Source organism: Coregonus lavaretus, assembly GCF_964263955.1.
Source record: "Coregonus lavaretus genome assembly, chromosome: 7".
NCBI lineage: Eukaryota > Metazoa > Chordata > Actinopteri > Salmoniformes > Salmonidae > Coregonus > Coregonus lavaretus.
Genome location: NC_139994.1, coordinates 58,417,791 through 58,442,701, shown reverse-complemented (window position 1 = coordinate 58,442,701; position 24,911 = coordinate 58,417,791). Strand labels below are relative to the sequence as shown.

The following is a 24,911-nucleotide window of genomic DNA, read 5'->3' as shown; positions in this document are numbered from 1 at the left end:
GCACTAGCCACAACACCGCCATGTTGAGACGACTAACGTTGACTGTACAACGCTAGGTAGTAGTAGCTAGCAAGTAGGGGAGGTCATGGCCCAAAAAATTACAGTAATTAAGTCAAGTATCCAACGAAATAAATGTATAGCAACGATATCGAGATCAACGACCAGAGAATGTCATGAGTTGCTAGCTAACTGCTCCGTCCGAGCGCTATGTCCACCAGTGTTTCGACCATGTTGTATAACTTACATGCCAACTGAGCTAACACGCAACGTGTACAAATAATTTAAGCAGTCCGGTAGCCAACTATCGTTACTGTATCAAAACTAACAAACTCAATGCCATCCTCTTTTCTATGAATTTACAAACTTATCTAACGTATTTGTACAACTGACCAACAGGGTAGCTAATGACTGAGGTTGGCTAGTTAACTACCTGGTCGCTCTTGGGGCCATTTTGCTTGAGCTTAGCTAGATTTTTTATCCTACTTAAAATATGAAACACTAGCTAGCTAGCCAATGCGTCTATATTGTACTCGGTGACATTTAAAACAAAACAGCGCTAAAATAATATGTAAAACATAACATTCATTGCTCATTTTCCATCGTTATTTACAGACAACTCAATGGCGGGTTTTACAGTGCCCACAAAGGGGTAACGACGTTAGCTGTTAGCTAGCCATCTAACATTAGCTACATCGTGCTAACTACTTAGCCAGGGGTAGGCAACCCTGGTCCTGGAGTGCCGTAGGCACTTCATGTTCTGCATTTAACTGACCTCGAAAACCAGGCGTGTTGAATTTGGGCAATCGCCAAACTGATCAATTAGTTGTTGCTCAGGTGTGGTGCCTAATTGGAACAAAATCTTGTTTTCTGCGGCACTCCAAGCACAGGGTTGTCGACCCCTGATTTAGGCTAACGCGTAGTTAACTGTTGATAATACAAATAAAACAAGTTGAATATTTCACTGAACATCAACCAAACATTCTACTACTATTATTTGGAAATGTGATTTTACATCGACTTTGGCTTGCTAGCTAGCAAGACACTTACCGCTAAAGCCAGACTGTGACACTTCGTTTTAAACGTGGCCTTCCAATCTCGTCCCTATTTCAGAAAAATAATCAATTTACATAACAAATTACTAACGAGATGTGCTCTAAAAACTAGTATTTCAAGGTTTCCCGTTTGAATTACGGTAAAGTCTTTCACCGTTATTGTATTAAACACCGCAGGCTTTTATCGGATTTTCCCAGTTGTTGTACTTAAAATAACACTGATCGCGCCGGCATGGTTCCCACTTGAGACTGAGGATTCTTGCATAGTCCCGTAAAAAACTAAATGTTGTTGTAAAGTAACAGTAACTTCGACATATTCTTTAAAAAGTTCGAAAAATAACTCGTTTTAACTGGGTTTTTTTTGTTTTACAAAATGAAGATTTTAAATATGTATTTGATTTCCGAAGGGTCGAGGTAGGCCTCATGAGCGAGCTTCTTTTCCAAGAGTCGTAGCGGATCCAGAGCGAGACGAACGAGACAACACTGATTTTTTTTATTTTGCTTAGAGAGGAAAAAGACGAATCGGTGAAGTTCGGCAAAGATCGGAAATAAGGCGGGTTTAACGAAAATTATTCCAACGCCATCGTATCTCTATAGCCATTGGTTAATCTCTATGTACTAATGTATATTAATGACGTAATTGACCAACCACACCGTATTTTATTGACCATTTCTAGAACTACAACAACATTTACATTGTAGCCCCTCCTCTGCTCTGTTCTGACCAATGGTGAGCATTTCAATCAATTTAGTGCCCGCCTTATGTTTCAATTGGTTAAAGAAGAAAACGTAAGCTGCAATTGGTCATGCGTCTTATTAAATGTATTATTCATGTTATGATCTTGTGTAGCCAATTAACGTTTTACTACACAGATCCATAACCCGCCTCCTGACTGTTCTGCCCCTGCTTCGTTGAGTGTGTCAACCTGTACCAAAGTCTCCAGTCTATATAAACACGCGTTGGCGCTTTTCTCACTCAGATGCGCGTAGAGCGCACTGGAGTGTAGATCAGGAAAAGGGAAGGGGACAGCTGTTAGTTATAGTAAATAGGAGTAAAACGTAAATAAATAGACTCCAAGGGCAATAACCAACGTGGGTCTTCGGGATATCGCCTTCGGAGACATTCCGGTCACCGTTGGCGGCCTGGCCAGAGTCCTGGTGGCAATTTAAAGCTGTTCTTTCTTACAAAAGCGGCGTGCCAAGGGAGGACGCGTCTCTCTGAATAGACAGGATGCACGGACCGCCCTCCGGCGACAGCGCATGCCCATTGCGCCTCATCAAGAGAGTGCAATTCGGCATCATCAGCCCAGATGAGCTTGTAGGTTTTGCTTTGGGGTGGGGGGATTCGTTTACTTTTTGAACGTTCTCACATTGATCATACCTGTACATGATAATACCTAGAATGTATTATGATGGCAATGAAATGGATGTGCTACAAAGCAAGTCGTTTGCAGCTAGCCTAGCTAGCTAGCTAAGCCATGTTGGAGCTTGAGCTAGCAACAGCATGTTATAGGAAGTTCGACCAACTTTCAGCACACGCAGTATTTTCCATCTGAGCTAAGCCATATCATGAATCAAACTCCCTTTTTTTTTATATATATATATTGAAAGTGCTACATGTAAGCAAAGACAATTTTAGCTACTTTTACTGCCATATTGGTGTTCCCTAAAAGTTATATGCACAAACACTAGCTAGTCTAGACGTTCCCCTCTTATGACCTATATGTGGTAGCTACATCATAATAAAAGGTCAAGTCAATAAAGTCGAAGTTATTCATGTTTTCTTTACTTTGTTTTATTAGTTTGGTATAATAGAATACATTGTTTACACAGTCTTTTATCATTGCATTGTCAGTTTGCTCACCTCAATTGATTTTCATCTAATGAGTTGCTCCTCACGCAATTGATTTGTCAGATAGTAACCATACGGATTTAGAAATGCAACTTTGATCGAAGTGTACCACCATGTTCTTATTGTAGTGTAGGTACTGCCATATCTTGATTCAATTACTGTTTTTGTAGCAGTTATTTATTTGAAGTGGCTTGAAAGAGGTTGGTTTGTGAAATATGTAAGCCGTTTTCCAATGTCTGCGTAAGCTTGTGACTGCTTTACTGTTGTGTGTATTTACTTGAGCTATTCATATTTTGGAACCGGATTTGATGTTGACCATGGATGTGTCACTCTAGAAACGGATGTCGGTCACGGAAGGGGGAATCAAGTACCCCGAGACCACAGAAGGAGGGCGTCCTAAACTTGGTGGGCTGATGGACCCCAGACAAGGTGTCATCGAACGATCTGGAAGGTGTCAAACGTGTGCAGGTACAGAAAGTTTACCAGGCAGTCATTGTAATTTTTTTCTCAGTGATAATAAAACACTTTATTTGAAAATTCTCAGACCCAAACATTTGTGGTTAAGGTTAGGTCACCACTACTGTATTGGTATGTAGGTAACAAAGCATTGTTGTTTTTGCTGTTTAGGTAACATGACAGAATGCCCGGGCCACTTCGGCCACATAGAGCTGGCCAAGCCCGTGTTCCATGTGGGCTTCGTCAACAAGATCATGAAGGTCCTCCGGTGTGTCTGCTACTCCTGCTCCAAGCTGCTGGTCGACACGGTCAGTAACCCTCCATTCCTAACTCATACCACTACCTACAGTGCGGCTACACAGCCTATATGTAATGTACTAATCCGCTCCAGGATTTGATTCTTTTGTGAGGCTCACAACATAGCGGAAATTGACCAGCAGTATACCTCCAAACATCCATGCTGCACAGCATACACAGAATATATAGCACTACATAAACTCCTGATATATCTAATTGGTTGTCATTTTATGGGTATAAGAACTGTGGAATAAATTATACTAATGATTACATATTAGTCCTGGGAATTGCGTTACACATATTCCAATGACTTGTTGATGTGATGGTCTTTCCTTCCTTCTAGAATAACCCAAAGATCAAAGACATCCTGCAGAAGTCCAAGGGGCAGCCCAGGAAGCGTCTGACCCACGTGTACGACCTGTGTAAAGGCAAGAACATCTGCGAGGGCGGAGAGGAGATGGACAACAAGTTTGGAGTGGAGCAGCAGGAACACAACAGTGAGGACATCACTAAGGAGAAGGTACTTTCACCGGGGATGCTTGTCGACATGTCATTTATAGGCCCTCTGTAGCTCAATTGGTAGAGCATGGCACTTGTAATGCCAGGGTAGTGGGTTCGATCCCCGGGACCACCCATACGTAAAAATGTATGCGCACATGACTGTAAGTCGCTTTGGATAAAAGCGTCTGCTAAATGGCTTATTATTATTATTATTAAAACATGTATTTTTTGTTCTGTTTAGGTCTGCTTCATCTCACTTAGTAACATCTGTCTGATTTTGTTTCCTCTTGTAACACACACCCTCTCTCTCCCTCCCACACACACACACACACACACTCTCCCTGACACTCCTAGGGCCACGGTGGTTGTGGGCGCTACCAGCCGCGGATCCGTCGGTCGGGCCTGGAGCTGTATGCTGAGTGGAAGCACGTGAACGAGGACTCGCAGGAGAAGAAGATCCTGCTGAGTCCCGAGCGCGTCTACGAGATCTTCAAGCGCATCTCGGATGAGGAGGATGTCATCCTGGGCTTGGACCCCAAGTTCTCCCGGCCCGAGTGGATGATCGTCACAGTACTCCCCGTGCCGCCGCTGGCTGTCCGGCCCGCCGTCGTCATGCAGGGCTCTGCCCGTAACCAGGTGAGGAGGAATGACTAACTGTTAAAGAGAAAGTTTGAGATTGTTTTAACTTGTTGAAGTTTTACCACCGTCGTTTAACCACGTCGTGTCCTTTTTTTTCTGACGCCCAGGATGACTTGACACACAAGCTGGCCGACATCGTCAAGATCAACAACCAGCTACGGCGGAACGAGCAGAGCGGCGCGGCGGCCCACGTCATCGCTGAGGACGTGAAGCTGCTGCAGTTCCACGTGGCCACCATGGTGGACAACGAGCTGCCAGGCCTGCCCAGGGTACGCACAGCAGCAGTGACACTTGAGAGGGCACCAATTGGCACAACATTACTGTACTTCTTACCCTTGTCGCTGTGTAGTGTTACTATAAAGATTTACTCTTACTGTCTTTGTTTGAATTGAAGACTGTCAAACTAAAGACAAAATAATATTTCAGAACAGGTAGGAAAACAAATTCACATAATATTGGATGCTTTAAAAGTGCTATTTTGTTAGACTGTTAAGATGGGGAACTATTCAACCCATAATAACTGGTTTATTTAGTTTTCAATGATTATTGATAGTTGTAAAGGATAATCTGTTCTGAATATGCCTGTGCTGATCGGACTTAATCTCATCTCCCAGGCGATGCAAAAATCGGGCCGCCCGCTCAAATCCCTCAAACAGCGTCTGAAGGGGAAGGAGGGGCGTGTCCGAGGTAACCTAATGGGGAAACGTGTGGACTTCTCAGCCCGAACCGTCATCACCCCCGACCCCAACCTCCAGATCGACCAAGTGGGTGTCCCGCGCTCCATCGCAGCCAACATGACCTTCCCAGAAATCGTCACACCCTTTAACATTGACAGGTACACCCTTAAACATGGACAGGCACACCCTTAAACATGGACAGGCACACCCGTAAACATGGACAGGCACACCCTTAAACATGGACAGGCACACCCTTAAACATGGACAGGCACACCCTTAAACATGGACAGGCACACCCTTAAACATGGACAGGCACACCCTTAAACATGGACAGGCACACCCTTAAACATGGACAGGCACACCCTTAAACATGGACAGGCACACCCTTAAACATGGACAGGCACACCCTTAAACATGGACAGGCACACCCTTAAACATGGACAGGCACACCCTTAAACATGGACAGGCACACCCTTAAACATGGACAGGCACACCCTTAAACATGGACAGGCACACCCTTAAACATGGACAGGCACACCCTTAAACATGGACAGGCACACCCTTAAACATGGACAGGCACACCCTTAAACATGGACAGGCACACCCTTAAACATGGACAGGCACACCCTTAAACATGGACAGGCACACCCTTAAACATGGACAGGCACACCCTTAAACATGGACAGGCACACCCTTAAACATGGACAGGCACACCCTTAAACATGGACAGGCACACCCTTAAACATGGACAGGCACACCCTTAAACATGGACAGGCACACCCTTAAACATGGACAGGCACACCCTTAAACATGGACAGGCACACCCTTAAACATGGACAGGCACACCCTTAAACATGGACAGGCACACCCTTAAACATGGACAGGCACACCCTTAAACATGGACAGGCACACCCTTTAACGTTGACATCTACCTATACTTCATTGAGACTAAGTCATTGTTTAAACTGACGGAATTGTGTATTGGTTATAATGCTGACGGTCCTATATGTCTCCAGGTTACAGGAGCTGGTGCGCAGAGGCAACAGCCAGTATCCCGGAGCCAAATATATCATCCGCGACAACGGGGATAGAATCGACCTGCGGTTTCACCCCAAACCAAGTGACCTTCACCTCCAGATCGGCTACAAGGTGACTCTCAAAAGACAAGATGGTCGTCATTTATCATGGAATGTTTACTAAGGAATCTGAGTGACTTGAACTTGATGTAATGCAATGTCACTTTTATGAACTCATTTTGGTCACCCTCAGGTGGAAAGACATATGTGCGACGGTGACATCATCATCTTCAACAGACAGCCCACGCTACATAAAATGTCTATGATGGGGCACAGAGTCCGAATCCTGCCCTGGTCCACCTTCCGAATGAACCTCAGGTACAACTATCAAGTCCTGAATGATCCCTTCAAGTCTGTCAGCCTCGCCCAGTTACAGACCACACCCAGAACAGGATACCTGAGTATTTATTGTTTGTTGGTGTAAACACTGAAAATAATGTTGGGTAGAAAATTGATATAGAACCTATTGTCGAGCAAATATAATTTCAGGATTGTGATTAATGTTCGTATAGAATTGGATGTTTTTGTCGACTTAGCATTTACTTTCAATTTGGGAAAAATGTAACGCATAGGACACATTACACACATCATTGAACATATGACATCAAACGGATCCAGGATGTTGACATGAACCCCTCTGGTTCCCCCCCTCTTGCTCCACAGTGTAACCACCCCATACAATGCTGACTTTGATGGGGACGAGATGAACCTGCATCTCCCCCAGTCCCTGGAGACGAGAGCTGAGATCCAGGAGCTGGCCATGGTGCCTCGTATGATCGTCACCCCCCAGTCCAACAGGCCCGTCATGGGCATCGTGCAGGACACCCTCACCGCTGTGCGCAAATTCACCAAGAGGGATGTCTTCCTAGAGAGGGTAAGGAGAGCACCATTAAAGGGATCGATCAGCCCAAAGCCAATGTTTGTCAGGAACTTTATACATCATCACACAGCGTTATTAGAGTACATGTTGAACAAAAATGGAACACTTGTAGAAGTTGTATGTGTAAGATTGTTGAAGACTATCACAAAAAACACACACTCCTTTCCTACACTCATTCTGGAACATGATCTGTCCCCCAGGGCGATGTGATGAACCTCCTGATGTTCCTGTCCACGTGGGACGGCAAGGTGCCCCAGCCAGCCATCCTGAAGCCCCGGCCTCTCTGGACGGGCAAGCAGATCTTCAGCCTTATCATCCCGGGCCACATCAACGCCATCCGAACACACAGCACCCACCCAGACGAGGAGGACAGTGGGCCCTACAAACACATCTCCCCTGGGGACACAAAGGTAAAATACTGAACGCTCAGCTGGCTAAACACCCTGAGATGCCTCGTGGCAATGAGGATTTGTAGAAAAAATCCTATTGTAGTGCTAGTGTGTGCAGAATACAGGGTTTTATTGCATATCTGTCATTGTACATCCCAGGTGATAGTGGAGAATGGAGAGCTGATCATGGGCATCCTGTGTAAGAAGTCCCTGGGTACCTCTGCTGGCTCCCTGGTCCACATCTGCTTCCTGGAGATGGGCCACGACGTCACCCGCCTCTTCTACTCCAACATCCAGACGGTGGTCAATAACTGGCTGCTCATTGAGGGTTAGGACCTGGGCTGGGTGGGCACTGGAAGAGGGCATCAGTGGGTAGAATGGTCAGATTAGGAAACGGCAACTCATTTGAAATCCACTTGAAGTAAAAAATGAACCTGTTCCAATTTGTGGTTAAACTAATCTAAATGTAGATATTTTAGTCAATATTACCTCAGTTTTTCTTAATATTCGTGTACTCTCACTAGGTGCCTCTATCGGTATTGGTGACTCCATTGCTGACGCAAAGACCTACCTGGACATTCAGAACACCATCAAGAAGGCCAAACAGGATGTAATAGAGGTAAGTCCCTTCGCTCATCGGGACTCTAAAATATTTCTTAAAAGTTCCAGAATATCCCTTGAAAATAATTCCTCTTGTACTCATGATGTGGAAATCCCCTGAAAATTCCTTAGGAAAAATATAGAATAAATGTGAGCCACAGCCTTACTTCTTGTGTTCCTCTCCAGGTCATTGAGAAGGCCCACAACAACGAGTTGGAGCCCACCCCTGGTAACACGCTGAGGCAGACCTTTGAGAACCAGGTGAATCGCATCCTGAACGACGCCCGTGACAAAACGGGTTCCTCTGCCCAGAAGTCCCTGTCTGAGTACAACAACTTCAAGTCCATGGTGGTGGCCGGCTCCAAGGGCTCAAAGATTAACATCTCTCAGGTACGGCCTCAGGGGTCTTAAAAAAACAGGGCTGTGTTCAGTAGGGAGAACGTTTTGAAACGGGCAGGTACTACCTCAACCTGTCCAATAAAAAATTCAAAAAAAAATTCCCATTACAAATGTTTTAAAACGTTTCACTAGGGTGTGCCCTACCGGACACAACCCAGGGTTGTTTCCGACATCGATTGGTTTTTGAATGGCACAGGATCATTGGCACTTTATTCCTATATGGATGACTGCAGACAAGTCCTCAATTTACACCCACTAACTTCACACATTTTCTTTCTCTCATCATCACTCTCTGTCTCTGTCTCTCTCTGTGGCCCGCAGGTTATTGCTGTGGTGGGGCAGCAGAACGTGGAGGGTAAACGTATCCCCTTCGGCTTCAAGCACCGCACGCTCCCCCACTTCATCAAGGATGACTACGGCCCCGAGAGCAGAGGCTTCGTGGAGAACTCATACCTGGCCGGTCTCACGCCCACAGAGTTCTTCTTCCACGCCATGGGAGGCAGGGAGGGGCTTATCGACACCGCTGTGAAGACCGCCGAAACTGGTGAGTGAAGGGCCTGAGGCAGATGTTAGGGACAGGGGGAGGGAAGGGGTAGAGGTTAGGTTCAGGGTTTAAGCTGGTTAATGAAGGGGTGAATGTTACAACCCCTGCACGATTAGGGAGAGGAGACTAGAGACATGATCACATGGCTAGTTGACTAGGTGGTTGAAATACTCTTTCCTCATCTGATGTCCTTCAGGTTACATCCAGCGTCGTCTGATCAAGTCCATGGAGTCTGTGATGGTGAAGTATGACGCCACGGTGCGGAACTCCATCAACCAGGTGGTGCAGCTTCGCTACGGAGAGGACGGCCTGGCCGGGGAGTCTGTGGAGTTCCAGAACATGGCCACGCTCAAACCCTCCAACAAGGCCTTCGAGAAGAAGTGAGTGGTGAAGGGAAGTGGGGAACAATGTCGGCTAGAGTCGGCTCACCTACCCCGGTACCAGATTATTTTGAGCTGTCTTGCCAGTGCCTATTGTCATGGCAACAACCATAGGAGTTAGCTGTACGGGAAACACAGATCTGGGACCAGGCTGGGGCTCTCACTGAGTTCTGTGTTAATGTCATATTCCATTTTAGTCATTCGAGGATTCACTAAGATTCTTGAACTAGGCCAAGCCCTTCTCGTAATGATTGACAGTGTAACGACAACCCCAAACATTGGATTTCATAGTCTCCACCTCTTCACGGCCATCTAATTTATTACATAGACTCTAATGCCAACCCTCTTAAATACAGCAGCTCACTGTCCACAGGCCACACATCCAGGCTGTTGGTCTCCCTCCTTCTCTCATCCCTTCCTAATCCTCCTCCCTCCGCCACTAGGTTCAGGTTTGACTGCACCAACGAGCGGGCTCTGCGGCGCACCCTGCAGGAGGAGGTGGTGAAGGACGTGATGACCAACGCCCAGGTGCAGAGCGCCCTGGAGAGGGAGTATGAGAAGATGAAGGAGGACAGAGAGATTCTGAGGGCCATCTTCCCCACTGGGGACAGCAAGGTGATGGGGAGACGGAGACATGAACACACACTAGCATATGAACACTCACTGGCATATTTGCGCGCGCACATACACACACACACACACGCACGTAGATCTCCAGATTCCCCACACACGTATACATCCCCACACATGCACACTCACTCACTTCCATGTACTCCCAGGAACTCTCACTCTCCCACTCCCACATGTCACCACTGCTAGCATATCCCACTGATTCAGTGGCGCAGTGGTCTAAGGCACTGCATCGCAGTGCTAGCTGTGCCACTAGAGATCCTGGTTCGAATCCAGGCTCTGTCGTAGCCGGCCGCGACCGGGAGACCCGTGGGGCGGCGCAAAATGTAAATGTAATTCAGCCCAATGCATTAGGGCTTTACAATACTAAAGAAGTTATGTCCCTGCTCCCCACTAGGTGGTGCTGCCATGCAACCTGGCCAGGATGATCTGGAATGCCCAGAAGATCTTCAGGATCAACCCCCGCACCCCCACAGACCTCAACCCCCTACGAGTGGTAGAGGGTAGGTACCACAATCATACACAGCAGCCACCATAGACCCATATTGTAGAAAGCCTGTAGATGTGCCATATATAGTCCAAGTCAGGGAAATGCAACGTCCTGGAGGGCCAGAACACTTCTGTTTTTAATCCAGGGACTGATTCAGACCTGGGACACCAGGTGAGTGCAATTATAACTAGCAGTTAGAAACACAAAGCAGACCGGAGTTGATTAGCCCTGGTCTAAGTTGTAAAACTCCTACTCCTGAGTGGCGCAGTGGTCTAAGGCACTGCATCGCAGTGCTAACTGTGCCACTAGAGATCCTGGTTCGAATCCAGGCTCTGTCGCAGCCGGCCGCGACCGGGAGACTCATGGGCGGCGCACAATTGGCCCAGCGTCATCCAGGGTAGGGGAGGGAATGGCCGGCAGGGATGTAGCTCAGTTGATAGGGCATGACGTTTGCAACGCCAGGGTTGTGGGTTCGATTCCCACGGGGGGCCAGTATAAAAAATAAATACAAAATGTATTCACTAACTGAAAGTCGCTCTGGATAAGAGCGTCTGCTAAATGACTTAAATGTAAATGTAAAAGGTTGATGCCATTCATTTTCAATGGCCACTCGGATTGTGAATAGGCCTCTGAGCAATCACACCATCACATTAAGTGATCTTGATAGGTGAAAGTTGAGCACACCCATTGTCAACCATGTCATTTATTGGAATGATTCACAAATCATGTGGACAAAATGATTATAGTCTGGCACCTGGCCTGCCCCCAAGCTGCACTGCTTACTGACGGCTATATAAACCTTCTGGTGTCCAACCATATTCCTAACGTGATAAAGACTGTAGGGTGCTTAGAGAGATGGTGTGATCCTTTACACAGTACAGCACTACATGGAGTACAGGATTGTGCTTCAAGGACCCTATTCAGACTTGAAGTAAGTTGACTTGACATGGACTGAAGTCAGAAAATATTGTACTTAAGTCCATGTTTTATTAACTTAAATCCATGTTAAGTCTACGTATCTCAAGCCTAAATTGGGCACCAAGTGCCTCGGTCACAGTGACATTTGTTGTCATGACGACAGTGTTGTATTAGAAGACCATAGCACTTGATATGCTACAGTAAAAGGTTACCTGATTCATTTTGTCATTCCAATGACTAACATTTTGGTGTACATTGCATCTATCTAGATTCTAAAAACAAGGATTTGCCGCACTTTGTTCCGTAACTAAGTAAATCATGTTGACACCTCTGCCATCTTGGTACCAAATCTCTCTCTCGTGAAAAGCAATTTGAACTCTACCACTAAGCCAGGCTAAATAATCATATAATGAAATGACACGGTCTGACATTCTACAACGTCTCCCCTCTCTTCCACGCCACAGGTGTCCAGGAGCTGAGTAAGAAGCTGGTGATTGTGAACGGCGAGGACCACCTAAGCAGACAGGCCCAGCAGAACGCCACGCTGCTCTTCAACATCCACCTACGCTCCACGCTCAGCTCCCGACGCATGACCGACGAGTTCCGACTGAGCACCGAGGCTTACGACTGGCTACTGGGGGAGATCGAGAGCAAGTTCAACCAGTCTATCGTGAGTAGAGAGATACACACACAGTATGCTGGGAGAGACTGGAAGGGGGAGATCGAGGGTCAACGCCAAAACTGGTTGCTATGAACTAAAGATGTTATTAGATTTAAAGGGAAAGTGAAAATGTGTAAAAAACCAAGCCTACAGCTTTTTCATTACACTAACTTAATTCCATCATAATCATTTAATCAAATTATTTCTGTACCTCCCTCTCTGTCGTCTAGGCCCACCCGGGTGAGATGGTGGGGGCGTTAGCCGCCCAGTCACTGGGAGAACCCGCCACCCAGATGACCCTGAACACCTTCCACTACGCCGGCGTGTCGGCCAAGAACGTCACCCTGGGCGTGCCGCGTCTCAAGGAGCTGATCAACATCTCCAAGCGGCCCAAGACCCCCTCCCTCACCGTGTTCCTTCTGGGCCAGGCGTCCCGCGACGCCGAGAGGGCCAAAGATATCCTCTGTCGTCTGGAGCACACCACCCTCAGAAAGGTGGATAGTGGAGAATATGTGTGGACTAAACATGTGGTTGCCATAGACCGGCTGCGTGAAGGGTTGCCACAGTTAACAACTTTGGGCCGACTTCAGTTTTCAAGTTTTACTTTTATGAATTATAATATTCATAATGTATGTGTATATATGAAGTTATTACATATAGGCTTTCTTAGGTTGTTTTTTTCTTTGCATACAGATTTTACAACAATTAACCTCTCTCGCTCTCTCCCTCCCCCCCTCTCTCCAGGTGACTGCCAACACAGCCATCTACTACGACCCTAACCCCCAGAGTACGGTGGTGACGGAGGACCAGGAGTGGGTCAACGTCTACTATGAGATGCCTGACTTCGACGTGACTCGCATCTCCCCCTGGCTGCTCCGCATCGAGCTCGACCGGAAACACATGACTGACCGCAAGCTGACCATGGAGCAGATCGCAGAGAAGATCAATGCAGGTGGGGCTGAATGAACAGAAACACACACTACTTTAATGAAGTATTGAAGTTAAAAGGTACCACATCATCCATACCCAACCTATTGCGAAGTGCAACCTCTTTTCTCCCTGAAGGTTTCGGAGATGATCTGAACTGTATCTTCAATGACGACAACGCCGAGAAGCTGGTTCTGCGAATTCGCATCATGAACAGCGACGAGAACAAGTTCCATGAGGACGAGGAGGTGGTGGACAAGATGGACGACGACGTGTTCCTGAGGTGCATCGAGTCCAACATGCTGACGGACATGACACTGCAGGGCATCGAGCAGATCAGCAAGGTAACTGAGGGGTCGCGTACACACACACACACACTCAACACACACACACACACACACACACACACACACTCAACACACACACACACACACACTCAACAGACACACATACACACACTCAACAGACACACATACACACACTCAACATACACACACACACATACACACTCACACTCAACACACACACTCAACATACACCATCATGTCTGAATTCATAAAACTGCTCTTGGGCACCATTTTACATCTCATTACCATCTAATACTCTTAGCTACCTCCCTTATCCTTTACTACATTACCATCTAATACTCTTAGCTACCTCCCTTATCCTTTCTACATTACCATCTAATACTCTTAGCTACCTCCCTTATCCTTTACTACATTACCATCTAATAGTCTTAGCTACCTCCCTTATAGTTTACTACATTATCACTGACTTAACACACACTGATTGACCTAAACGGCTGAAACCTATCCAGATCGTTAACCCATCAGCTATTGATCTACGTCCCGTCTGTGTCCTCCCCCTAGGTGTACATGCACTTGCCCCAGACAGACAACAAGAAGAAAATCATCATTACAGAGGAGGGAGAGTTCAAGGCCCTGCAGGAGTGGATCCTGGAGACAGACGGCGTGGGACTTATGAGGGTCCTCAGTGAGAAGGACGTGGACCCCGTCAGGACCACCTCCAACGACATCGTAGAGATCTTCACGGTACGGATAGATACCATAGTTACCCATCGCTACTCTAGTGATAGATACCAATAGCTACGGTAGTTGTGATAGTTAACCGATAGCTACGGTAGTTGTGATGGTTACTGATAGCTAGGCTAGTTGTGATAGTTACGATAGCTAGGCTAGTTGTGATGGTTACCGATAGCTACGGTAGTTGTGATGGTTACCGATAGCTATGGCAGTTGTGATGGTTACCAATAGCTATGGCAGTTGTGATGGTTACCGATAGCTACGGCAGTTGTGATGGTTACCGATAGCTATGCTAGTTGTGATAGTTACCGATAGCTATGCTAGTTGTGATAGTTACCGATAGCTATGATGGCAACCGATTGCTATGGTAGTTACGATGGCGTTACGAAACCGATTAACTAGCCTGCTAATATTGTTGCACTCGCTAAGTCTAGGTGTCGTAGGCCTAGATGTGTGCATTTATGTGAGAAATCAGCATTTGAGGACCGTGTTGGATGTACATGTGCCCAGCGAGACAGCAACCTTACCTTGTGTCCAGGCCCAGCTCTGTCTTGACTCCTTTGGATCGGCGAGCCCTAGCGGATTATTATGTTCAGATGGTGACGGAAACCAGTAGATACAGAAAAGAAAACTACAAACAGGCATGCCTAAACTAAAGATACAAAAAGGCCTGATGGCCACCAAACCAAACTCACAGCTTGCAAGCTGGGACACTGACCTACAATCTTAAATGATAAGTGAAGTGAAAAAAAAAATGGAAAAAAAATAATATATATATATATATATATATATATATATATATATATATATATATATATATATATATAAATAATAATAATATGCCATTTAGCAGACGCTTTTATCCAAAGCGACTTACAGTCATGCGTGCATACACTATGGGTGGTCCCGGGAATCGAACCCACTACCTTGGCGTTACAAGCGCTGTGCTCTACCAGCTGAGCTACAGAGGACCACCCAGGGGTTTTTCTTTATTTTTACTGTTTTCTACCTTGTGGAATAATAGTGAAGACATCAACTATGAAATAACACATATGGAATCACGTAGTAACCAAAAAAGTGTTAAACAAATCAAAATATATTTTATATTTGAGATTATTCAAAGTAGCCACCTTGCCTTGACGACAGCTTTGAACACTCTTGGCATTCTCTCAACCAGCTTCACCTGGAATGCTTTTCAACAGTCTTGAAGGAGTTCCCACATATGCTGAGCACTTGTTGGCTGCTTTTCCTTCACTCTGGGGTCCAACTCATCCCAAACCATCTCAATTGGGTTGAGGTCGGGTGATTGTGGAGGCCAGGTCATCTGATGCAGCACTCATCACTCTCCTTCTTGGTCAAAAAGCCCTTACACAGCCTGGAGGTGTGTTGGGTCATTGTCCTGTTGAAAAACAAATGATAGTCCCACTAAGCGCAAACCAGATGGGATGGTGTATCGCTGCAGAATGCTGTGGTAGCCATGCTGGTAAAGTGTGCCTTGAATTCTAAATAAATCACAGACAGTGTCACCAGCAAAGCACCATCACACCACCACCTCCATGCTTTACGGTGGGAACCACACATGCGGAGATCATCCGTTCACCTACTATGCGTCTCACAGAAATCTCACATTTCGACTCATCAGACCAAAGGACAGATTTCCACCGGTCTAAGGTCCATTGCTCATGTTTCTTGGCCCAAGCAAGTCTCTTCTTATTATTGGTGTCCTTTAGTAGTGGTTTCTTTGCAGCAATTCGACCCTGAATTCATGATTTCATGTAGTCTCCTCTGAACAGTTGATGTTGATGTGTCTGTTAATTGAACTCCGTGAAGCATTTATTTGGCCTGCAATTTCTGAGGCTGGTAATTCTAATGAACTTATCCTCTGCAGCAGAGGTAACTCTGGGTCTTCCTTTCCTGTGGCGGTCCTCATGAGAGCCAGTTTCATCATAGCGCTTGATGGTTTTTGCGACTGCATTTGAAGAAACTTTCAAATTTCTTGAAATGTTCCGTATTGACTGACCTTCATACCTTAAAGTAATGATGGACTGTCATTTCTCTTTGCTTATTTGAGCTGTTCTTGCCATAATATGGACTTGGTCTTTTACCAAATAGGGCTATCTTCTGTATAGCCCCCTACCTTGTCACAACACAACTGATTGGCTCAAAGGAAATCAATTCCACAAATTAACTTTTAACAAGGCACACCTGTTAATTGAAATGGATTCCAGGTGACTACCTCCATGAAGCTGGTTGAGAGAAGGCCAAGAGTGTGCAAAGCTGTCATCAAGGCGAAGGGTGGCTACTTTAAAGAATCTCAAATATATTTAGACTTTTTTTGGTTACTACATGATTCCATATGTGTTATTTCATAGTTTTGACGTCTTCACTATTATTCTACAATGTAGAAAATAGTAAAAAATAAAGAAAAACCCTGGAATGGGTAGGTTTGTCCAAACCTTTGACTGGTACTGTGTGTGTATATATCTCAAAACTTAACTCCACTGCTAAACCTGAAAAGTACATGAATTGCAGCATAGCCCAAACATGTCAGTATTTGTCGCGATATTCAGAACTCATTTCCATCTAATTTCTAGGTACTGGGTATCGAGGCTGTACGTAAGGCACTGGAGAGGGAGTTGAACCACGTCATCTCCTTTGACGGTTCCTACGTCAACTACCGGCACTTGTCGTTGCTTTGCGACACCATGACGTGCCGCGGTCACCTGATGGCCATCACGCGTCACGGCATCAACAGACAGGACACGGGACCCCTCATGAAGTGCTCCTTTGAGGAGACGGTAAGAGTCATGTGAGGGTACAGGAAAAAGTGGAAGGGCGGGGGGAGGATGTTGCAGAGGTATTGGTATAAGTTAGTTTTTTCATTAGAACATATTTACGACTTACGTAGCAATTCTAGTCGCCGCCCTTAATAGTATGAGTACTCAAATGTACAGTACCTAGCCTGGGGGTCCAGGTGTCGCTGATTGGCCATAGATTCCACTCACCTTGTTCCCAGGTTTGAAGCAGACCCTGGTGGGAAACAATGAAAATCATTATTAAGCTACTTTTGACCTCAGTCTGGAATTGAGAAAAGGGGTTCTTACATTCCCTCCCTGTCCCAGGTGGACGTGCTGATGGAGGCGTCGTCCCACGGGGAGAGTGACCCTATGAAGGGTGTGTCTGAGAACATTATGCTGGGTCAACTGGCCCCCTGTGGTACGGGCTGCTTTGACCTGCTGCTGGACGCTGAAAAGTGCAAGTACGGCATGGAGATCCCCACCAACATCCCCGGTATCAGCGTGGCTGGACGTGAGTGGCTGCGAATATTCCACACAGTGAATGATAAAAATTAAGCAATAATTTAAAAGTAGTTGTTCACACTGTGCACATTTTCAATCACCAGATTTACTTTTTCGATTGAATGTTGGAATTTGAAATGTATTGGTGTGGACGCATTTGTCCATGACTGATTGAACAACATAGACACATTTTGAAATTTGTGTGCATGTACACTACCGTTCAAAAGTTTGGGGTCACTTAGAAATGTCCTTGTTTTTGAAAGAAAAGCAATTTTTTGGTCCATTAAAATAACATCAAATTGATCAGAAATACAGTGTAGACATCGTTAATGTTGTAAATGGCAATTGTAGCTGGAAAAGGCTGATTTTTTTTATGGAATATCTACATAGGCGTACAGAGGCCCATTATCAGGAACCATCAGTCCTGTGTTCCAATGGCATGTTGTGTTTGCTAATCCGAGTTTATCATTTTAAAAGGCTAATTGATCATTAGAAAACCCTTTTGCAATTATGTTAGCACAGCTGAAAACAGTTGTGCTGATTAATTAATAAAACTGTCCTTCTTGAGACTAGTTGAGTATCTGGCGTATCAGCAATTGTGGGTTCAATTACAGGCTCAAAATGGACAGAAACAAAACTTTCTTCTGAAATACGTCAGTTTATTCTTGTTCTGAGACGTGAGAAATTGCCAAGAAACTGAAGATCTCGTACAACGCTGTGTACTACTCCCTTCACAGAACAGTGCAAACTGGCTCTAACCAGAATAGAAAGAGGAGTGGGAGGCTCCGGTGCACAACTGAGCAAGAGGACAAATACATTCGTGTCTAGTTTGAGAAACAGATGCCTCACATGTCCTCAACTGGCAGCTTCATTACATAGTACCCGCAAAACACCAGTCTCAACATCAACAGTGAAGAGGCGACTCCGGAATGCTGACCTTCTAGGCAGAGTTGCAAAGAAAAAGCCAGATCTCAGACTCACCAATAAAAAAAAAGATTAAGATGGTCAAAAGAACACAGACACTGGACAGAGGAAGATCGGGAAAAAAGTGTTATGGACAGACAAATCAAAGTTTGAGGTGTTCGGATCATAAAGAACAACATTCGTGAGACGCAGACCAAATGAAAAGATGCTTGATGCCATCTGTCAAGCATGGTGGAGGCAATGTGATGGTCTGGGGGTGCTTTGGTGGTGGTAGAGTGAGAGATTTGTACAGGGTAAAAGGGATCATGAAGAAGGAAGGCTATCACTCCATTTTGCAACGCCATGCCAAACCCTGTGGACGGCACTTGATTGGAGCCAATTTCCTCCTACAACAGGACAATGCTATGCAATAACTATTTAGGGAAGAAGCAGTCAGCTGGTATTCTGTCTATAATGGAGTGGCCAGCACAGTCACCGGATCTCAACCCTATTGAGCTGTTGTGGGAGCAGCTTGACCTTATAGTATGTAAGAAGTGCCCATCACGCTAATCCAACTTGTGGGAGGTCCTTCAGGAAGCATGGGGTGAAATCTCTTCAGATTACCTCAACAAATTGACAACTAGAATGCCAAAGGACTGCAAGGCTGTAATTGCTGCAAATTGAGGATTCTTTGACAAAAGCAAGGTTTGAAGGACACAATTATAAGTGACCCCAAACCTTTGAACAGTAGTGTATGTTCTCAGGATGTCTGCTTTTCTTCAAAGTATCCATGCATTTATCAACTCATGTATATGGATACATCTCAATGAAGATGGATTGTAAAGTATGCGCATATGAAATGTGGTCTAAAATGTGTCTTCCTTTCCCCAGCCACCGGAATGTTCTTTGGCTCGGCGCCCAGCCCCATGAGTGGCATGTCCCCAGCCATGACCCCCTGGAACACTGGAGCCACCCCCGCCTACGGTGCCTGGTCCCCCAGCATTGGTAAGCCTCAACCTGGGTAGATTTTGACAGTATCCTGGGGGTACAGCGTGGTCCATCCCACCTGCTACTATACTGTTCTATTGACTCATGCTCCGACTCTTTCTGACCTCCAGGTAGCGGGATGACCCCCGGAGCAGCAGGCTTCTCTCCCAGTGCAGCGTCCGACGCCAGTGGCTTTTCTCCGGGCTACTCCCCGGCCTGGTCCCCTACCCCTGGATCTCCTGGGTCCCCGGGACCAGCCAGCCCCTACATCCCCTCTCCAGGTTGGTTCGAAATACCATCTGACACAGGACTGACTGCATTACCTTTTTCCATGTTGTTCTGGGAATAACACTATGAAGCTTGACGTTCTGTGTACAAGTTTTCTTTATTTCTCAAGTCTCTACGTTTTTACTTTTCCAGGAGGTGCAATGTCTCCCAACTACTCGCCCACCTCCCCGGCCTACGAGCCCCGCTCTCCTGGGGGATACACCCCCCAAAGCCCGGGCTACTCCCCAACGTCCCCCTCCTACTCCCCAACCTCCCCCTCTTACTCCCCCACCAGCCCCAACTACAGCCCCACCTCACCCTCCTATTCACCCACCTCCCCGTCATACTCCCCAACCTCCCCCTCATACTCCCCAACCTCCCCTAGTTACTCCCCCACCTCCCCCTCTTACTCTCCAACTTCCCCCTCCTACTCTCCAACCTCTCCCTCTTACAGCCCTACGTCCCCAAGCTACAGCCCTACGTCCCCAAGCTATTCCCCCACCTCGCCTAGCTATTCCCCCACCTCGCCTAGCTACTCCCCCACCTCCCCCTCTTACTCCCCCACCTCCCCCTCTTACTCCCCCACTTCACCCTCTTACTCCCCCACATCACCCTCTTACTCCCCCACCTCACCAAGCTACAGCCCCTCTTCACCCAACTACACCCCCACCTCACCCTCCTACTCCCCCACCTCTCCCTCCTACTCCCCCACCTCCCCCTCCTACTCCCCCACCTCCCCAAACTACACCCCCACCAGCCCCAACTACTCCCCAACCTCCCCCTCTTATTCTCCCACCTCTCCGTCCTACTCTCCGTCCAGCCCGCGCTTCACCCCCCAGTCGCCCACTTACACCCCCAGTTCTCCCTCCTACAGCCCCAGCTCGCCCTCCTACTCACCCACCTCTCCCAAATACACCCCTACGTCCCCCTCTTACTCCCCCAGCTCTCCAGAGTACACCCCCACCTCCCCCAAATACTCCCCCACCTCGCCCAAGTACTCTCCGACCTCTCCCAAATACTCGCCCACCTCCCCGACTTACTCACCCACGACGCCCAAGTACAGCCCCACGTCTCCCACCTACTCCCCCACCTCACCCACCTACACCCCCACCAGCCCCAAGTACTCCCCTACCTCCCCAACCTACTCTCCAACCTCACCCAAATATTCTCCCACCTCCCCCACCTACTCACCCACTAGCCCCAAAGGGTCCACCTACAGCCCCCTGTCTCCGGGCTACAGCAACCCCTCGCCCAGCTTCACCCTCACCAGCCCGGCCATCAGCCCAGACGACAGTGACGAGGAGAACAACTGAGGGAGCCAGGAAGAGAGGGGGCTGAGGAGCCTCTCTCTGCCCCACTCCAAGCCCCTGGACTGGGGCTGGAAAACTGAAGGATAGCCTCTCTGCTGGAGGTGTTGGTGATTTGGGTGGACAAAGAAAAAAAAAAAACCTGGGCATCCCACTTGTGATTTTTTTTATTTTGGGGACCACTGTACCCTCCCGGCCTCGTCCAACTCAGGGGGGAGGGTCCCAAAAAATATTTCCTACTATTGTATTTGATAGACTTGAACAGTTTAGCCAGGAGAAAAGGCTGCCTTTTGAACTAGAAGTTTTGTTTCTGTTATTAATTTTCATGTGGGCTGTTGAAGCAGAGTTCTATGTACCTAGAGGAAAGCAGAGGTGAGGGAGATGTGGTTACCACGTTGACAAAAACCTCCCTCCTTTTCAGCACCCAGTCTCTCTCTCTCTGAACTTCACTGTTGGATGTATATTTGTAGGGGAGTGTGTTGCCAAAAGCCTTGAGAAATCTACCAGTGGGATTGTATTTCTCTCCTTAAAAAGCATTTAAGCTTCCAAAAAAAACAACTAGAGGAGTAGAAGAGTTGAGCTGATCTTTATTGCATATTTTACTGAAACGTATCTTTAGTTTTTCAGTTTTTCTAAATCTACAGTTGTTGCTGCCAGTTTGGGTTTGAAGAAAAAGTTGAGCTAATGTTTTTTGATGTCAAATCAAATGTTTGTCACATGCGCCGAATACACGGTATATACGTTACAAGCCCTTAACCAACAATGCAGTTCAAGAAATAGAGTTAAGAAAATATTTACTAAATAAACTAAAGACTGGCCAGATTTGAGATGGAACAGAATAAAAGAGTACAAGTCTGCAGTTCAGAACAGTGGGAGTAGAGTAGTGGAAAGGGTTGCCTGGACTCTGCATGTGATAATGAATAGTTGTATTACTTTCAGCACATAGTCCAGGGCTGCAAATGAAGACAGCCTGGGATGGGAGATGGTCAGGTCATGGATGCAGAAAGCTGAAAGGGAGAGAGACTCTTGTAACGAATTTCCGTGGAGACGTTGACATTTTGTCACCTCTCCACGACTTTCCAAATAAACCCTTTATCCTCCCCCTTCTCCCCTTGACCCCCCCAAAGACAAGCCAGGAAGATGTCAAAAATAACCCACCAGCATTCCTGTGCTCTTCACCATAATATAATAATATGCCATTTAGCAGACGCTTTTATCCAAAGCGACTTACAGTCATGCGTGCATACATTTTTGTGTATGGGTGGTCCCGGGGATGGAACCCACTACCTTGGCGTTCCAAGCGCCGTGCTCTACCAGCTGAGCTACAGACGACCACACCATGAGATGACACTTGTGTACAACAGCAAAAAAAAAAGATTTTTCCAGCAAACCACTTCTTTCCTAAAACACTGGGAAGTATGAGGTTCATGAAAGACTTAGAATGGAATAATGAGATAATATTATTACTATTTGATTCTGTTTGGTTTTAGGAGAGAATGGGGCGTTTCTAGGTGGAAGAGGGCTACTAGTTGGTAGGCTTTGCTGCTTCTGTCATTGTTTATGCATTTTAGTCATCCAGTTTTAGGTTGAAGCGCTCTTATTTGAAATCCCTCCCACCTTTCAATAATACTTGTTCCATAATTCTAATTAGCAAATGTAAAAAAAAAAAAAAAAAGAAATCTCAATACTTTATTTGGACTCTCGTTCAATTTATTTAAGAAAGAAAAGAGAAGCTTACTACTATTGTGTGAATAAGAATAGAGGATAAATTGAGAATCAATGATTTTTGTTAGTGTTTTTTCTCGTTTGCTTCTGGTGACTTGGTAAGAGCTGTTTGCTAAGAGGTTCTGTGTTCGGGTACTTTGGATGAAGGGGCAGGGAACGGAGGGTAGTACGTTCAGTTTCTCCCCCTTAGGTCTCTCTTCCATTCTGTTTCTAAATCGCCCTGTTCAGTTTCTGCCATTCCGGCTCCAATTTGGGCCAAGATGGCCGCCGCATTCTTGTTCAATTGTGAAAATGTTGCATGCAGTCCATTCGTGAGGCTTCATAGCCTACTGTAAATGTGTTACCGCTAAGTGGCTCTACTACAGTTAGGGTAGAAAATTCAATGTTCAGGTTGACAGGCTTCAATGTTCAGCTTTGTGTTTGTCAGTTACACTCTTGAACACTGGAGAGCGACGTAGCCCTCAGTTGAGTTGACAATCCTTCTCTTGAGGCGTCAGTTCAGTGATTTTTAAGAAAGGAGACCAGCCATTTCGGAGCACCTTTGGCCTCTACATCCCTCTATCCACTACATTAGTGCGACGGTGAATCCTTGAAGTTTATGAAAACCACACACCAAGCATAGACATACTTAACATTCACTACCGGGTGCTCTAACACTTTACTAGGCCTAGTTTGATCGATGAAGGGGACAAGTGTTTGATTCTCGTGCCTGTTTGACTATGGAACACAGATTGTTTTTCCTCTCGTGTTCCCTCCAAGCAATAGGACAGGAAATGATACGTTCCCGACTTTTGATTGGACTAGCTGGCTCTCCCTCCCCCTCTCTTCATCCACAAGTGATTCTGATTAGTTTCTGAAATCAGTTTGTCCTTTTTTTTCTACCAGTGTATGTACCTGTGATTGGTAATCTCGGGGAGGGGGGGAGGGAGCGGGGGGTGGAATACTGTATGGAACTGGGTGTCCTGATGGAATTCCATGATGGGACTGGAACTCGGATGCAGTCCGAATTTGTCGGGATCTTAATCCGGTTCGTGGTCTGGAACGTATTTGGTACAACTCGCCCTGTCTACCAAATGTGTTTCAACAGGGGTGATTTTGAATTGACTGGACTGTACCACCTGCATTGGATACAGGTGTTGGCAATACACTGTTGAAATCCATGCAGTTGGTCTCACCCATCATCGCCTCATGACATGGTGACTTTGTCCACTAGCATCATATCCAATTGATTTACCTGTGTGGTCCAGTCATTTCAAACATACCAGGACTCCCGGTTGTGTGAATGTGTGTTAAAGTGTGTGTTTTGAGAGGTGTGTGTGTGTGTGTGTGTGTGTGTCGAAGGAGAGACAGGGTTTTCTTGAGTTGGAGAAAAGACTGGACAGGGTGTCTGGGGAAAAGGAAGGATTAAAATTAATTGCCACTGTATAGAAATCAATCCAATATGTCATTCTCTGTATGTTTTTGTTTTTTTTTGACTTGAGAAAAAAAATAAAGTTTTACTACAGGTTGTGCGTCTTGTCTTCTTGGTAAGAGTTGCTGTCAGTACTACCAGTAAACTGAATGAATTAACAAATCCCTTCATATAAGTGGAGGGTAGTATGTTTAGTTTCTCCCCCTTTAGGTCTCTCTTCCATTCTGTTTCTAAATCGCCCTGTTCAGTTTCTGCCATTCCAACTCCAATTTGGGCCAAGATTGCCCCCGCGTTCTCATTCAATTGTGAAAATGTTGCACGCAGTCCATTCGTGAGGCTTCATAGCAAGTATCTATGGAATACTTGCTATAATAGCAAGTATTCCATAGATCGTCTTACCTTCTAATGGGTAAGACTAGAATTTGGGGTGAGGTAAACGCATTTTGGATCTGAGGTTTTACCTTGACCATCCAACTGATCAATAACCCCCATATGACTATACAATAAAACCGCTATAAGGGCAATTGGTTTCTATTTCAGAGCCCATCACTAGTTATCATGGCTACTGCAATACGATGAATCACTTCTCATAGTAAGCCAC

The 24,911-nt window shown here is 46.1% G+C and overlaps 1 protein-coding gene across 1 annotated transcript; it reads left to right on the top strand.

Annotated features, from left to right (window-relative positions):
• The first annotated feature begins 2,191 nt into the window (after nt 1-2,191).
• LOC311132945 (DNA-directed RNA polymerase II subunit RPB1-like) lies at nt 2,192-22,274 on the top strand. Its single transcript, XM_084166338.1, has 28 exons — nt 2,192-2,370; nt 3,240-3,372; nt 3,532-3,668; nt 4,001-4,177; nt 4,513-4,794; nt 4,905-5,066; nt 5,412-5,632; nt 6,491-6,623; nt 6,744-6,868; nt 7,214-7,424; nt 7,631-7,840; nt 7,979-8,147; nt 8,344-8,438; nt 8,606-8,809; nt 9,140-9,362; nt 9,559-9,742; nt 10,186-10,357; nt 10,770-10,875; nt 12,245-12,450; nt 12,672-12,935; nt 13,186-13,393; nt 13,507-13,712; nt 14,238-14,420; nt 17,006-17,209; nt 17,534-17,720; nt 19,505-19,618; nt 19,732-19,881; nt 20,021-22,274. The coding sequence occupies exons 1-28, from the start codon at nt 2,284-2,286 to the stop codon at nt 21,178-21,180; spliced, it is 5,913 nt and encodes a 1,970-aa protein (XP_084022464.1). The 5' UTR covers nt 2,192-2,283; the 3' UTR covers nt 21,181-22,274.
• Nucleotides 22,275-24,911: the final 2,637 nt, after the last annotated feature.

What these genes read in the sequence shown, in the direction of transcription:
- LOC311132945 (XM_084166338.1), top strand. Translation starts at nt 2,284, where the DNA reads ATGCACGGACCGCCCTCCGGCGACAGCGCATGCCCATTGCGCCTCATC. An exon ending in TCTCCCCTGGGGACACAAAG is followed by an intron (nt 7,841 to 7,978) that starts GTAAAATACTGA and finishes TGTACATCCCAG; the next exon opens with GTGATAGTGGAGAATGGAGA. An exon ending in GCATCGAGCAGATCAGCAAG is followed by an intron (nt 13,713 to 14,237) that starts GTAACTGAGGGG and finishes TCCTCCCCCTAG; the next exon opens with GTGTACATGCACTTGCCCCA.